Genomic DNA, 17401 nt, shown 5'->3' on the forward strand with positions numbered 1-17401 from the left:
TAATTACTATTTTGTCTCATCGCTACAACTCCCGTACGGGCTCGGGAGAGAAGAAGGTCGAAAGCCATGCGTCCTCCGAAACACAACCCAACCAAGCTCCCTTGGTTAGCGCGCACTGCGCCCGGCCTGCCACAGGAGTCGCTGGTGCGCGATGAGACACAGATATCCCTACCGGCCAAACCCTCCCTAACCCGGACGACGCTAGGCCAATTGTGCGTCGCCACACGGACCTCCGGGGCCCGGCCGGCTGCGACAGAGCCTGGGCACGAACCCAGAGTCTCTGGTGGCGCAGCTAGCGCTGCAATGCAGTGCCCTAGACCACTGCACCACCCGGGAGGCCTATTCCGTTTATTTTTATCCTAAATAACTCCGTAGTCCTTGCTGATGACAAGCATACCCATAAATGATGCAGCCACCACCATGCTTGATAATATGAAGTGTTACTCAGAGATGTGTTGTTGGATTTGTCCCAAACATAACATAACGATAAGTTAATTTCTTTGACACATTTTTGCTTTTTTAATACTGAACAAAAATAAAAACGCAACTTGTAAAGTGTTGGTCCCATGTTTCATGAGCTGAAATAAAAGATCCCAGATCCCAGACTAACATCCCTGTTAGTGAGCATTTATCCTTTGCCAAGATATGCTGCACCTTTCAGGTAGATGGGTTATCAAAAAGCTGATTAAACAGCATGATCATTACACAGGTGCCCCTTGTGCTAGGGACAATCAAAGGCCATTAGTTTTGTCACACAACACAATGCCATGGATGTCTCAAGTTTTGAGGCAGCGTACAATTGGCATGTTGACTGCAGGATTGTCCGCTAGAGCTGTTGCCAGATAAATTAATGTTAATTTCTCTACCATAAGCTGCCTCCAATGTCGTTTTAGAGAATTTGGCAGTACGTCCAACCGGCCTCACAACCGCAGACCACGTGTAATCATGCCAGCCCAGGACCTCCACATCCCGCTCATTCACCTGCAGGATGAGGCCAGCCACCCGGATAGCTGATGAAATTGAGGAGTATTTCTGTCTGTAATAAAGACCTTTTGTGGGGGAAAGACTCATTCTGATTGGCTGGGCCTGGCTCCCCAGTGGGTGGGCCTATGCCCTCCCAGGCCCACCAATGGCTGCGTCCCTGCTCAGTCATGTGAAATCAATAGATTAGAGCCAAATGAATTTATTTCAATTGACTGATTTCCTTATGAACTGTAACTCAATAAAGTCGTTGAAATTGTTGCGTTTTATATTTTTGTTCAATATACTTTAGTGCCTTGTTGCAAACAGGATGTATGTTTTGGAATATTTTTTATTTTGTACAGGCTTGCGTTCTTTGCGCTCCGTCATTGTAGTTTCTCCACAATACTAAACTAAATGTTGTTGATCCATCCTTAGTTTTTTCCCCCATCACAGCCATTAAACTCTACCTGTTTTTAAAGTCACCATTGGTCTCATGGTGAAACCCGTGAGCGTTTCCACCTCCTCCGGCAACTGAGTTAGGAAGGACGCCTGTATCTTTGTAGTGACTGGGTGTATTGATACAACATCCAAAGTGTAATTAATAGCTTCACCATGCTCAGAGGGATATTCAATGTCTGCTTTTTTTTTACTCATCTACCAATAGGTGACCTTCTTTGCAAGTCATTTGAAAACCTCCCTGGTCTTTGTGGTTGAATCTGTTTTTGAAATTCGCAGCTCAACTGAGGAACCTTACAGATAAGTGTATGTGTGGGGTACAGAGATGAGAGGAATTCAAAAATCATGTCGAACTCTATTATTGCACACAGACTGAGTCCATGCAACTTGATAAGTTACTTGTTCAGCAAATGTGTATTCCTTAACTTATTTAGGCTTGCCATAACAAAGGGGTTGAATACTTATTAAGGCATTTCAGGTTTTTCCATGTTTAATAGAAAAACAAGTGAAAACATAATTCCTCTTTGATATTCTGGGGTATTGTATGTAGGCCAGTGACACAATCTCAATCCATTTTGAATTCAGGCTGTAACACAACAAAATGTGGAAAGTCAAGGGTTCTGAACGCTTTCTGAAGGCACTGTGTCTCAAGCTTTCCAAAATTAAACATGTATTGGATTATACTTTGCCATTCTTTAGATTTTGAGGCTTCCATTTTATACCAGTTTTTTATTTTATTTTTAATTTTTATTTAACTAGGCAAGTCAGTTAAGAACAAATTCTTATTTACAATGACGGCCTACCCCGGACAAACCCTCCCCGGACGACGCTGTGCCAATTGTGCACCGCCCTATGGGACTCCCGATCACGACCAGTTGTGATACAGCCCGGGATTGAACCAGGGTGTGTAGTGACACCTCTGGCACTGAGATTCCACTCGGGCGATATCTATCACTTCCCATCACATTCTCTGGAATATTGCCAGGATACATTACATGGCAAGTTCTAGGGACTTCATATCCCAGGACATCTTTTAACACTGAGCATACATTATCTCAAAACATCTTCTGACATTCCCCTAAAACATTTGTGGTTGTCATCTACATGGCCATACAGCTGCCAGCATGGCTGCTGTGTGCCTAACTGTTGGCTTTTGATTCTAGGAGTGATTATTTAATATTTTTTATGTGTCGTTTTTCCAACTAAACTTCCATGTTCTTGAGTTTGTAGAAGTACAGAATGTTGTGTTCTGCATATTGTCCCAGTCTTCCACTGAGATGTCCATCTTCAGTTCCTTTTCCTATTTTTTAATATACAGGGTTGAGTCTTTTCTGGAGGGCAATCAGGCTGAGACAGAGTGAGGAGATTGTCTTGGATGTTCCTTGGTTATATGCATTTTGAATAACACGAATAGTCTCATTTGGTATTGAAGATGGTTCTGTCATTTTTATCTAATTTGAAATCTTTCAAATACGTTTTCAGTTTGCTTTTGCCTAAATGGATTGCCAGATGGGTGGGGTTTTGCATTTCTGCAAGTTCTATTGGTTCCATTGAACCAGGCAAGCTCAATGGAGCCCGGCTGAAGCGTTTAAATTATTTCAAATAGTTTTTGAACCAGGCAAGCTCAATGGAGCCTGGCTGAAGCGTTTAAATTATTTCAAATAGTGTTTGAACCAGGCAAGCTCAATGGAGCCCGGCTGAAGCGTTTTAAATGATTTCAAATAGTGTTTTTAACCCAGGTATGCTCGACCTGACAACTTGTAGCCAGAGGAACCCTTTTTTGGCTTTTAATTTGTTTTTGTTGTTCCTTCGCCGGATCAAAGGGGAGAGTCTGTCTTTTGGATCGTGTTTTGTCAGTGTGTCCTATCTTCCCTCCGAATCCCGACTCAATGTTTGGATTGCTTGTTTTGAATGTTCACCGACTAAGGCATCAATCAAAGAGCGACTTTTTCTCTGGTGCCTTCAGTTGATAAAACTTTCCAGAGAACTGTAATTACTTATACATGAGCAGGCTATCAAGCGGAAAAACAAACGTTTGTAGAGGAAGTGCGAAATTACGGCTTGATGTAATTCATGTCAGGTCAAAATGATACAGATTAAAAAATAAAAAAACGGTGGTAATTATAATTATTATGCTTGAGTAAAAATGTTCTCTCGTTAATAGTTTGGCCCCCTGCCAAGCCTTTACCCTATTTCCCAGATAAAACCTCTACCCCTCCTCGTAAAGAGGGCTCTCTACATGCCCCATTGTGGTGAGGAATGAGGTGTGGCAGAGGGGTGAATAGTTTATATTTCAGTGTGTCTCTTTCTCGTGCTCCTCTCACTACAGACAGAGAGATCCGTCTGAACTAGCAGGGGATAAACCCACTTCCGTGCCAGTGACTGAAGAGAAAAAGGGAGGGGGGGGGGGTACAGAAGTGGAGAGGGAGATGTGCAGAGGTAGAGTGAGAGTTAGGCTGGCTATGTCTCAGATGGCACCCCTATTCCCTATATAGTGCACTACCTTTGATCAGAACCCTCTGGTGCCTCGTCAAAAGTAGTTCACTAAATAGGGAATAGGATGACATTTCGGACGCACAAAGTATGTTGGTGCCAGGAATCACTGCGGTTAAAGTGTCCAGGGGTGTTAATGGCTGAAGTGAAGTGTTTTTGCCTGGTGTCTAGAATTGGGGAGGGCTAGGAGCAATGAGTGTGTGTAGTACTGAAAGCTCTCTATGAGTGACACTACTTGACCTGGCTTTTGATAAGAATGGCTTCCCAGGCTAGTGAAAACGGATGTTGTTGGGAAAAGGCAGGTCTGACTGGAATTTCAATGGGAATGTGCTCCATTTTGTCAAACGTGCGATCAAGACAAGTCACAGTGCGCAACCAGACACAGTATCGCTCAGGGGGATAATTAATTATTATGGCGTGCAGGAGACCTGAGTGTGAACCCTGATTCTGAACCTGGTCTGTCACGTGTATCTGCTGGAGCAGGATTCGATGACTTCCTATTTTTACATAGACTTGTGTTTTATGTGTTGGGATTTGAAGGGATTTGCTCAATAAGAAACATGCTAACTCTAGTGTTGGGGTAACACTTGTTGCTGCTAGCACTTGTTGCTAACACTTGAGGTGTTGAGGTAAGTGGAAATCTTTATATATACTTGGACTGGTGTTCCTTGGTTTACAGAGATGTTAACCATTTGTCCCTTTGTCTCCCTTTGTCTTGCAGATTGGAGCTGTAGAGGAGGTGTTTTTAACCAAACCAAGCTGCTGGGAGGTCAAGAGGTGACATGCCTCTGTAACGCATCGTTGGAAACAAATGGTGTGGAAAAGCTATCCTATTCATTTGTCAAATAGAGGTATAAGTTGTAGTTTATCAGTTTTTACAGGGCCTTGTTTTTTAATGTAAATATGTAGTGTACGAGTGTATGTACAAGGCACTTAGAAATGTTGTGAATCTCGTCTATGTACTGTATATACGTATCTATGTTTAAAAATAGTGTGTGAATCCCTCTCTTTCTTTCCTGGGTTGCCAGAATGGTTGCCATGCCTCCGGGGATGGTGCGACATGGTTTCTCAGTCACAGCGGCGGTCCCAGTACTGTCGCTGCTGCTAGCCGCCAGCTGGCCCTCCTATGGCCTGGCCTGGGCCTCTGACCCCTCCACCACCTCCTCTTCCCCTTACCCCACCTTCACCCGCACAGACGCCCTCTTCGAGCACCTGGCCCTGCACCCGGACCCTGCAGTCGGGCGCATCTACGTGGGGGCGCGGGACCACCTCTTCCAGCTGGACCGCAATCTGACCGCCGAGCTCCAGGACAACACGGGGCCCGTGACGGACAGCCGCGAGTGCCTGCCCCCCGTCACCGAGAGCAACTGCCCGCAAGCGCGGCGCACCAGCAACCACAACAAGCTCCTGCTGGTGGACCCCTACGCCATGGAACTGATCACTTGCGGCAGCGTCAACCAGGGCATCTGCCAGAAGCGGAGTCTGGACTCGGTGGGTACGGTGCTGTTCTCGGCCGAGCGGCCCGTGGACACGCAGTACGTGGCTGCCAACCACCCAAACGTGAGCACGGTGGGCCTGGTGGTGCGCTCCCGCCCCGACCGCCAGCCCGTGCTCTTTGTGGGCCGCGGCTACACCAGCAGCCACCCACCCATCTCCACACGCAACCTGGCCCAGGAGCCCGTCTTCTCCTACGAAGAAACGGCGAAGCTAGCGGTGGCGGGTCGCCTCTCGGAGTACGACCACCACTTCGTGGCGTCCTTCGCCCACCGCCAGCACGTCTACTTCCTGTTCTACCGCCGCGACATTAAGTCTCAGTCTCGCGAGTACCGCACCTACGTGTCACGCGTGTGCCTGGACGACCAGGCCTACTACTCGTACGTGGAAGTGCCCCTGGCCTGTCGCTCAGCGGCCGGGAAGAGCTACAACTTGCTCCAGGCTGTCCGCCTTGGTCTACCACCCAAGCAGAGTGGGGGCGATGCTGGGCAGGCAGAGGTGCTCCTGGGGGTGTTCTCCACCCGGCAGGCCTCGTCCACGCGACCCAGCGAGGACTCTGCTCTTTGCATGTTCAATCTTGACGATTTGGACCAGAGGATCAACTCCACCAGGGACCTGTGTTACACACAGTTCGGCCGGGACGAGGGAGGGGGGGAGGCGGCCTACATCGAGTACGAGGTCAAATCCAACTGCGCCAACCTGCCGTCGGTGAGTAGGAGTGGGGATGAGTGGATTGACTTGCCAGGTCCTTATTTTATACAATCCTGGGTTCAAATAGTGTTCGTAATCTTTCCAAATCTTTTAGCGTTCGCTTTAGCCCGTCTTGAGACTCAGATGGACGGGGTTTGTCATTTTGGACTATTCCATTTATTTCCATAGTGTCAAATAAGCTCACTCAAGCCGCTAAAGTATTTGAAATAATTTCACATACTATTAGAACCCAGGTCTATTCGCCAATTCCTTATTGTGTTGTGTCTCTGGAAGCACTTTAGTTTACAGTCACTTTTATTGCTGATATTTAGGCTACCTCGTATGAGGAAATTGTGGGGCAACAATGGGTACTTTCCGGTGCCCCTTGCCAAAAATCCAACAATTTGTAACCATTCTGTGCCAGATTGTAAGCAGTAATCCTTGTTTTATTGTGTCTGGTAGTGTTTTATTTAATAGTTCTTTTCAGCTGGTATGTATTACGAAATGACATGGCATGCGATTGATATGTTTTGGTCCTTATTTGAAAACCTAGTGGTAGTATTAGAATATTATGAAGGGCTAATAATGTAGCATGTATGCTGTAACCGTGTTTTAAGTACTTAGAAGGCAACTAGACGATGGTAAAATAGAGTTTAACTGGGTTTCCTCGACATGTGCGAATGAAGATGTTGTTTCTTTCAAAGTCCGAATGTCTTTTAGATTTACTGTAAGTCTACTATTGAGCGTGCTACTAGATCAGATGCTTTCCAGGGTCATTCGGTTTCAGCAACGTGACCTCCATGTTAGAAATGTAATGACATTTCATTTGATCTTTCAGTACAGACAAATGTAATCCTCCTATTTGTGGAATTCAATTAGATTATTTTCTCGTAATGCCACTGTAGCTTTGGAAATTCCCCTGTTGTCTCTGTGTGTGTGTGTGTGTGTGTGTGTGTGTGTGTGCTGTATACACACGTGTATACTTGTATGTGCGCTTTTGTGTGTACCTTTTGGTGCGACTACCGCTCCAACTACAGTTGGTCACTGAGCCACAGCGTGTTTAATGATACATCACATAGAGGAAACAGAACAATTGTTCAACTCTGACCCTTGATTGCTGTTTACCTCCAGTGAGGGTTGGGGAATAGTAGTGTGGTGGTGTAGTGTCCCAAATGACACCCTATTCCCTGTATAGTGCACGACATAGGAAACGGGGCGGGACGCATGCTGGGTAATTTAATAGGATTGTATGGGGGGGAATTGATCCGCGGCATTAGCCTTCATTAGCCGGAGGGCCATGTTTAACGAGGACTGACAAGGACAGATAAAGTCACCCACCGCCGAGAAGCGAAGGAGGGAGATGGCAACAGTGAAGCAGACAGGACAGGGAAGGAGAGCCAGGGGGAGGAAGCGAGAGATTGGGTGTGTGTGTGAAGGGAGGGAGGGAGGGAGATAGGGTTATGGGGATAGTGCTGGGCTAAGTCTCTGTAACAAATAGTAACAACACCATAGGAAACCATCAAAACAGGCCACTATGAACAGTGGGTAGATCCCAATGTTTATTTATTGTACCTCCTGTTGCTGCTACTTTGTTGTTTTTTTGTTTGCAGGTACTCGTAAACTGGTTATTTATCTTGACACGGTGTCATAATGAAATTCCGTGGATGCGTTTGTGTTTGGGAGATTGTAAAAACAGATTGTTGTCCTCGGGAATTGTTCTTGATCTAGTAATGACTTGCTCTCGGGTGTTCCCAAAACTTGCGGGAACAAAAAAACAACCTGTCCAACCATAGATCTTCCGCTGTCAAAGGGTCGAAGCAAAAACATTTTTTTTAAAGCACTTTGGAACACCGTTTGCCGGATTCCTGCAATAGTTTCCCCCTCACCTCTAACCCTACCAGTATAAATCGTGACACTGTTCGTATAAGATTCGAGGGAGCCACTATAGACTTTTAGCACCTGTCTTACCTTCCACGCAATTAATAATACTTGCGAATGAGTTGCCGCTGCTTATCTGTTTTTGACCTTTAGTCATGTTTTTTAAGCGCAAATCCATCTGCATTTAGACTTGTTGTCTGATTGTAACGCTACTGTTTCATTGTAGATACATTTGATCTACTTTAATAAACTGTTTCCTACTTTCTCATACGTCTCTAAACTACATTAATTTGCATATTCCTTCCCTCCTGACCTGTAGAATACCCTTGATGCCTACCCCTGTGGTTCGGACCACACCCCCAGTCCAATGGCCAGCCGGGTGCCGGTGGAAACCGAGCCCATATTGGACAGCCCGTCTGCCCGTCTCACCGCAGTGGCTGTCAGCGTGAGGGTGGGACATACCATCGCCTTCCTGGGGGACTCTAAGGGGAACCTGCGCAAGGTAGAGACCATAGAGATCAAACTGATGGAGCGGATTATATCTATGGTATAAGGGAACCACCTTCCATACCGATCAAAATAAGATTATATTGACAGGGGCGACCTGATCCCAGATCAGGACTCTTTGTGAATTTTGGGCCCTGACTAGACATGTCCTGTGCTGGTTGTTTTTGTATAAAGTATATTCCAGTACATTCCATTGCATGAGGTGAGCCTTTGATAATCTGTAGATAACTGCAGCTCCAGATATTCGCAAACTGCCGCACGAACACACATGCACACACAAACACGCGCACCAGGAGGTCAGAAATAGCATCTTCCACAGTGGCGCAGACTGTACTCAGCACTCCATAAATGACAGAAGGAGCAGACCGGCCCAGGTAACGAATGCGTCCTTCTTAATTGGCTTTGGGTGCGTTTTGGTTTTTCCATGGACCTGCCAGATAACACTAGTACTGTTGTAATGCACAGTAAGGCCTCTTCTCTTTCTCTCTCCCCTTTTCTTCGGCTGGTCCCCCCCCCCCCCCCCCCCCCCTCTTACTTCATTTATTCATGTCCTGTTTCGTAAACCGTAGTCATAGTCATCCATTGTCTGGTTGAAGGCCCTGTAAGTTACTCCAGGGAAAGGCAGTATTGGCCCAGCATGGACCAGGTCACTGATAGAAGAAGGGCCGTATAGACTGACACTATTGTTAACCGTACAAGCTACGAGGGGGATATTCGTACATCCACCCTGTACCATCCTCCGATATAGAGAACAGGGAACGGACATCTCTATAGAAACTCAACAGCCGTAATTGGCCCAGAACATTAAGTCTAGGCGATATGGCTTGGATAAGTCCAGGTCATTGTCTTGCCATGTTGGCTGAGATAAATCCAATCCACTGGGTTGTCGTGTTGGCTAGCATAAGTCCATTCCATTGGTTTGGCTGGGACAAGTCCAGTCCATTGGTTTGCCAGTTTGGCTGGAATAAGTCCAGTCCATTGGCTTTCCTTATTGGCTGGGGTCACATGAAGCTCGTGTGAACAGGAGGCACGGTTCTGTTCTGTCCGCTAGATTTTTGTGTGGTGCCATCACCTGGTACAGAGCAGAGGTCACGGGGGGTGGCGTGGGGAGCTGTATCTTCTGGGGTTCATGGACCAGGGCGCACACATTGGAGGGGGGGGGGGGGGGGGTTGTGTTAACATGACAGTGATACACAGAGGGCTTGGGGGGGAGGGGGGAACACCACACTTCAAATATGGTCTTGAAAGACATTAGGGCCAGGGATTGAGTTTGTCACCCAAACATGGAAATTAAAGGGGTGGTGAGGTGGGTGAGCTCTTAGGGTGAATAGTTTCAATTTGCTGCCTCGGTGGAAACCCTCCAGTCGGTTCGCCTATCACTGTCAGTGAAGCCACATTAGAGTATTTATAAGCATCCCGAGTACATAACAGTAGCGAGTTCTCTCACTCTCAGAATGGTGACTAGCGCTAAGCGCTAACAATTAGCGCTTTGTGCCATTTTTTTTGTCAATAGCTGCCCTGCGGTTGTGACCAGGGAGGAGTGGGGTAGAGTGGAGGGAAGCTCTATCAGCACAATGACACCCATTAACAGTAACAAAAAAAAAGTATACACTGACCACAAAACAACACCACTAGCTAGCTAATATCACTCCATGACTCAGGGCTTTGTTGTGTGTGTCACAGTGCACAGACGTTGACTAGTGGCAACTAGATGGTAAAAACCAGTTCTAAACAGAAGGCCCTATTCTCTTTCCGTTGACTCATCAGTCCTCACACGTCCGAATTGTGAGAATGAAGTCCCTAACTGTACTCCCAGAACTATATATGACCCTGGGACATACTAGATACCATTGCCTGCCATTGTGCCCTTGAGCAAGCCACATAACCCCTTACAATTGCTCTAGTGGTGCTGCACCGTGGCTGGCCCATTGCTTCCAACCCCTCGGAGTGTGAGTGTCTTTGGGGGGGGGGTTTGGGTTGTGAGCATTAAAGGCACATTTTTTGTTCTGTGTAAGTTAATTGACAATAAAGTATATATTATCTTACATGTGCGTCTCTCGCTTGCGTATTACTGCACAAGACTGATACCTTCTAGGTGAATTGGCAGTGAAAGAGATGTTTGTTGAAAATGCTATTTGTTTAAGCTCTGTAACTAGAACAGATTTGATATTGGGAATCGATTGATTTGTATTGGCCATCAAGTGGCTTTGGACTCCCGTGTGGTGCAGCGGTCTAAGGCACTGCATCTCAGTGCTTGAGGCGTCACTACAGACATCCTAGTTCAATTCCAGGCTGTATCGCAACCGTCCGTGTCTGTGAGTCCCATAGGGGCGGCGCACAATTGGCCCAGCGTCGTCCGGGTTTGGGCGGTGTAGGCCGTCATTGTAAATAAGAACTTGCTCTTAACTGACTTACCTAGTTAAATAAAAAATAAATAAAAAAATCTATGCGATTTCATTGTCACAAATGTCGTATTAACTTCCTGGAGGCCAGAAGTCGGAAGAAAGAGCAATGACATCCAGTACAAAAAAATGCCACATTTCCCTCCAAATGAACAAATGCTACACGTCACAAAACAGTTAAATCCATTAGGTCGAGGTATACGGGCAGCATTTCCTGCTGTTCCACTGTTTAAAACTGGGGCAATGGGGGCTGAGCCACCTTAATGTGAGAAGTGCTTGACCGGGAGCTCCACAGCATCAGGCTTTTATGTTATTTACAGCAGGCCTTTCAACATCAGGTTACCTGTCTAATGTAATGCTATTACTGGACATTCCACTCCTCCACTCTTTCGCTCTCTCACGTGGACCTCCACCAGAGTGCAATCATCCTAATGTGATGGGTGTGTGTAGTGGGGGTGAGTGTGTGTGTAGTGTGGGTGGGTGGGTGTAGGGGGGGTATGACAGAGCGAATGAGAAGGAGGAAGAAGCATAGGAAGAACATGTGTCTGTGTTTCAATCTGTGAAAGTGTGTGTGCCTGCATCTGAGTTTGTTTGTTCTGTATGTTTGTGTGTCCAGGCAGGGCCACACACAGATGGGGAGTGCGACGGTCGAGATATAGGCCAAGATTTCGCCGTGATGAGATAATCCTATTCTATTGGACGGTGGGGGAGAGTTTTGGGTCAGCTGTGCCGTCGCATGTTCTTTGATCCCGGCGTTCATCAAAGGCTTTGACTGTTTAGGCTCTAATAACAGCAATTTAGCCCACACCAGAGCACAGTTAGTCTCCCAACATGGCAACCCTACAGAACAGATGGGTCAGATGGGTTGCCAGACATGAAACAACCAATTTGAAATTAGATCCCCCCCCCTCTTCAAAGGGGAGCAAGCTTAGGGCATTGACGCATCAGATCAGCTTTTCTTTTCAAGAAATGCCAAGGCAAATTTCTCTGTGTTTCTTGAAGAAATACATTCCTGCATTGAAATAATATTCAGACAGTTGATCGCACAGACACAGACAAACACACGCATAGATAAACCAGCAAACGCACACGCACGCATAGACAAACAAGCAAACACACACGCACGCATAGACAAACATGCACACACACACACACACCTATACCCACGCCCAAACACGAATCGGGTGTGTATTGAAAAGAGAGCGAGAGGAGAGCGATTTTAAAAAGAGATGAGGATGACTGAGTGAACAACATCTACTTGCCACACGATCAGTTACCCCGTCGCCGTGTTCCCAGTTGACCTCTTCGAGACACACATTTAGATTGGCGTCCCAACTCCTCCAACTGGCGCATCTTAATGCTTTCAGCAGACCTATGACGTTTCACCATTTTAAACTTCTCTCTGAAACCTTTTGTGGCTCAAAATACTTCAAATAACAACAGAATTCAATTTAGCACGCTTGTTATTCCTAATGGCTATATTTAACAGCTCATGCTAGGCTATTTGTCTCCCTGTCTAGTGAATTATATGACAAGGGGTATGCGTCACGTTAAAAATAGAATTTCGAAAGATTGTTTACGAAAATTGTCATCTCTAGATTCTATAATATTGTAGCGATCCTCGCTAATGAGCCTCCGTTATAATTCCCTCAAGTAGGCTAACCCTATTGCATGTTTTCCTTTCACACAAGTGACCCGAGTTCTGTTACCCCTCCGTCCGTTTGCCATAAGGAATTGAAATGTACCTTATGGGGTTCTTAACCATTGGCTTGTGTGTGCTCCAGGTGTTCCTGGGCCCTAATGGTGAGGTGGAGGAGTATGCCGTCGTCTCCATCCAGGCCAACGCAGCCATCAGCTCTGACCTGGTCCTGGATCAGTCGGAGGAACACCTCTTCATCATGACCTCCACCATGGTACAGTACACTAGGCTGGTCCCAGAACTGTTGGCGCCGTCTTAAGTCTCTCGAGTCATTGTCTGTGTTTCCCCTCACACAGGCACAGTGGTCAACAAGTGTCTCTCATAAAATACTATTTTATAGTTTTATAGCAGCATTTCCCAAACTCGGTCCTGGGGACACCAAGGGGTACAGGTTTGGGAAGCGCTGGTATATAGATTATCTCATTCCACAGCAGCTCTTTTAGGCCTGAGGACGAGGTTACATTTATAGTAATGACTTCATTCCACAGCACTGATAGGCTAAGACTAGGCAACATTTACAACACATTGCTTATACCGACACAACTATCCTTTCAGCTACCCAGTAAGTGGTTACAGTTGTGTGTGTCTGTGGGGTGGGGGGTGGGGTGGGGTAAAATGGGTCTCGGTTAAGAGCTGTGTCATCGTTGAACATAACGTCATGATGAATATTCCCTGTTGTTTTGTTGCGGTCACAGCTGCAGAAGAGGCCGGTGGCAGAGTGCCACGAACACCTGGACTGCCAGGCCTGTTTGTCGGCCCACGATCCCTACTGTGGCTGGTGTGTCCTGGAGGGGAGGTGAGCGGCTCATTCGGAGTAATCCAATGGGACTTGACGTCACAAATGACTTTTATTGACATGTAATCTGGTACATTTTTCAAGTAATCCACACAATTCTGTGTCTGGTTAAAGGGTTGACATATCAAACTAGCGCCCAGAGTTTTCCGTTGTCGGGTCAAGCACACTGGAAAAACTCAGGGCATTGCAGACGCTCAACACAGTCAGAGAATGTATTTGTGGTGCCCCTCGTATTTACTCAGAGGGATTGCTATGAGTAACGATGCAGTGGTGAAGAGCATCATCTCTTTTAACCATCTCCTCCTCCCGCTCTCCCTCCTCCCCCTCTCCCTTCTTCTCCTGCACCTTGGCCACCTGTCCTCCCTCCTTGTTCTCTATTTCCCCCAGCTAATGTTATTTAATGTTATCAACTCGCCTGGTTTTCTATCCTCCTTCCACATCGACTTCATTTTCCCCACTCTATTTCTCCCATCAACAGTGTGTAGCCGGTCCACGCTCGAAAAGGAGATTCAAGGATTTTTAGTATTTATTTCACTCAGGGTTAGGTAGATAGACAAACGTTTCGGCCTTCGTCGGCGCCATCGCCTCTTTGCGCCCCCGGTTCCTCTGTCACTCTTCACTCTCTCCCTTTCCCGTGTTCCCATTCTCCCTCTCTCTGTCCCTCCGTTTCCCGTCTCCCTCCCTCCCCTTTGCCCTTATAATCTTCCCCTCCCGTCTCCGTCTACATCCCGCCTTTTCACAGCGATACGATAACGTAGGTCATAACGTGTCTGCTACGGTATGATTTGATAACGCAGTGTGTACGGTATTGTGTGATGATAATCGGTTGTGTGTTTAGGTGTGGCCAGCGGTCTCAGTGTTCACACAGGGCTCAGGAGGGCCAGTGGCTGTGGAGCTTCGACATGGAGCAGCAGTGCCTCACCATCCAGTCCCTCAGCCCCTCCAACATCAGCCGTGAGGAGAAGGGACGTGTACGTGTGCGCGTCTCTGTGTGTATGCGGTTGATTGCATGTGTGTCTGTGGGTGTCCACGTACATGAGTTTGCGAGCGCATGCTCACAGACAGTGCATTCCTTTTATGTCCACACTGCACATGGTAGTTAGTTTTAGCCTGGCTGACATAGTGTTTGCTCGTTTGACTTCCAGTGTCGCAGCAAAGATCAGAGATGGTTATCAGATTCGGCGCTAGCTGCCCCTGTCTCAACATCTCGTAGAAACCCAGTATAAATCATGTATTAAGTGATCCGGCTCTGGACAGTTTTACAGAATAATTCATGTAAATTGATGTATATCATCTGACATTGGGGATTGATAGTGGGAGGGAAGGGTGTCTCCTTGGACACGTCCAGGTAAACATGCAAGGCATGACCTTGGGTGCGTCTCGTCTCCTCTGCTTTTATCTGCGCTGATTGAAATCGGGGGGGTGAAGGTGATATGGTGGATTCTTCTTGAGGATTTGCTTTTTTTAATCTGCTCACATCAATTCGGTGGGAGGGAGGGAGCGAGGGCGAGTTTGGACTATTGCGATGCTGCTTGTCAGTGGTGACAAAACTCCTCGAGGGAGACTCGAGCTCTCCTCAGTTGCTCAGGCCTTCAACGACATCTCTGTGAAATCCAGATGACTCCAGATCTTACCAACCTTTTATCAAGATCAAACCAGTTCTATCCAGCCATGGTCCAATTTAGTGTTCCTTGAGGTCCTGAATTTAGTTGAAATGCAGATCCGCTCTTGCGGAGCCGAGCCAGCTCGTTCACACTCTCTCTTTCCCTCTCTCTCACACCCTCCCCCTCTTCTCCCTACCTCCCTTAGATTGCTCTATCGGTCCCGGGCCTGCCCATCCTAGAAGAGGGCAACTCGTACGCCTGTTATTTCCATGACACTGAGAGTCCTGCCACGGTCACCGACACGGGCGTCACCTGCCTCTCCCCTGACCCCCACAGGGTGCCAGCTGTGCCCCCTGGACAAGGTGAGTACCAACTGGGTGAGATCAGCATGTACTGGGCATTCAACCTGCATCTACATACTTTTTAGACACACACACACACACACACACACACACACTGAGTTTCACGAGTTCATAAAAGTGTGTGTCAGCGTGTGGCGTGTGTCAGCGTGTGGCGTGTGTTCGCGCGTGTGTGTGTGTTGCTATACAGGCCGATCAGCCTCTAGCGCCACTCTAGGCAGCGACATCCTATGTCCTTGCAGAGCAGATGTGTGTTGCAGCCCAATCCTCTTTGGCTCCCAGTTTACACAGCAGGGAGTAATCTCCAACTCCGCCGGTCCGGGTAGCAGCTATAACTAATGATTTTAAATTCGCGCAACAATTCAGCCTCTTCTATCTTTTTGTCTGGGATAGTCTGCGACGGTTCGGTTGCGTGCATGGAGCCGTCGATTTGTTTTAGTTAGTCATTTCGGAGGAATTATGGGGATTAACTGTTAACTGTTATGGGGATTAACTGTTAACTATCGAGCGCCGATAAAAAAGCAAGCATGTACACACACACACACACACACACACACACACACACACACACACACACACACACACACACACACACACACACACACACACACACACATCAGGAACTCCTCTCCTTTCTCCCCTCCCTCCATCCGTCCACTCTTTTTCTCATCCCCCCCATCTCTCTCTCTCCCCTTGGTTCCCATGAACATCGTTCCTGGAGCAAGGAGGATTGTTGTGGTTCTCAGGCCGTGAGGGTTAGGTAGTTATGCCCGTCTGCCTGGGGGTATTAGTGCATAGACACACAGGGGGGATCCACTGATCCCACAGGTATTACAGGGAGATCTGTGTGTGTTTGTATATGGAGTTAATGTGTGTGTGTGTGTGTGTGTGTGTGTGTGTGTGTGTGTGTGTGTGTGTGTGTGTGTGTGTGTGTGTGTGCGTGTGAGATCTGCGGGGGGTTCAAATGGGATCTTGGGAGTCCAGCCCTACTCACATAATGTAATCGTGGTTTAGTTCATAGTCTGAACCATTAATTCATTAAGCAGATGCTCTTATCCTGTGATTAGAATTAGGAAGATCAGCTTGATACTTTGAAAATGACTCAAGATTGTATTAAGTGAAGTGATACAATCCAATTGCATGGACCCAGCTCCCGAAAATATTTACGTGTGTGAGGTAATACACCTATGCAATATTTCCATGCCAGTGTGTGTGTGTGTCTGTCTGTCTGTGTGTAGGTGTGCGAGCGTTTCTGCGTGTGTGCAATCATTGCGCTTCATACTTCACACACGGTGGGCCCCACAGACCTGAACTCCTCCCTCTGCACTGTTTACGTCTGGGGGCTTTGGGGCTGCAGATGGATTTTATTACAGAGCTCTGTTATGGCTCTCCACTTGGCCAAGTGTACTCTCAGGCACTGTCCCAAATGGCACCCCATTCCCTACATGGTGCACTACTTTTGACCAGTCCCCATAATGCACTGAATAGGTAATAGGGCGCTATTTGGGGGCGCAACGTCTCACTCTCACGTTCTCCCCTCCTCGCACTGTTTTGAAGACGCGGTCATACCGACAAGGCCAAGTCTCCGTCTCTGTCTCTCTCAAATCTTCCCGAAGAGAGTAGTTTCCGAAAGCTTGGCACTGTGTTCGGGTAGGGATCCTGGGGAAGGGAAACACAATGTTGCTTATGATTTATCGTTGTTGTCTTTTCTCTTTCTCTCCGTTTCGCTCTCTCCTCAGAGTTTGTCACGGTCACCCTGTCCCTGCGCTTTGGTGATGTCGTCGTCACGGCAACAGAGTTCACCTTCTACGACTGTACCGCAGTCAAGCAGCTGTCTGGGAGCGTGCCGTGAGTTGGCCCACCCCTCTCCCTCTTTTTCCTACTCTTGCTCTCTTTTTTCCCCCCTCTATCGCTCTCTCTCTCTCTCAAACTCTCGTTTGCCCTTCCTGTCTCCTTTTCCCCCATTTCAAAATCAATTTCTGCCCTTCTGCCCCCTTCAATATGGGTCTCTCTCTTTCTCTCTATTTTTCTCCCCTTCTTCGCCCATATGGGCTGATTGA

General features: G+C 47.3%; 1 protein-coding gene across 9 annotated transcripts in view; it reads left to right on the top strand.

The window, feature by feature from the left end:
• LOC129840962 (plexin-B1-like) overlaps positions 1–17401 on the top strand; it is a 124577-nt gene that overhangs the window by 83012 nt on the left and 24164 nt on the right. For 8 of the 9 annotated variants that reach the window (XM_055909042.1, XM_055909081.1, XM_055909034.1 and 5 more), the window contains 8 exons: positions 4634–4726; positions 4941–6114; positions 8294–8476; positions 12668–12796; positions 13278–13378; positions 14217–14349; positions 15188–15344; positions 17081–17189. In XM_055909042.1, the coding sequence (XP_055765017.1) occupies positions 4942–6114; positions 8294–8476; positions 12668–12796; positions 13278–13378; positions 14217–14349; positions 15188–15344; positions 17081–17189 (1985 nt within the window). In that variant the 5' untranslated portion in view covers positions 4634–4726; position 4941. Of the gene's footprint in view, positions 1–4266; positions 4542–4633; positions 4727–4940; positions 6115–8293; positions 8477–12667; positions 12797–13277; positions 13379–14216; positions 14350–15187; positions 15345–17080; positions 17190–17401 lie in introns of those variants that run through there. The other variant, XM_055909074.1, reaches the window with a different exon arrangement.

This window comes from Salvelinus fontinalis, chromosome 3, assembly GCF_029448725.1.
Source record: "Salvelinus fontinalis isolate EN_2023a chromosome 3, ASM2944872v1, whole genome shotgun sequence".
Classification (NCBI taxonomy): Eukaryota; Metazoa; Chordata; class Actinopteri; order Salmoniformes; family Salmonidae; genus Salvelinus; species Salvelinus fontinalis.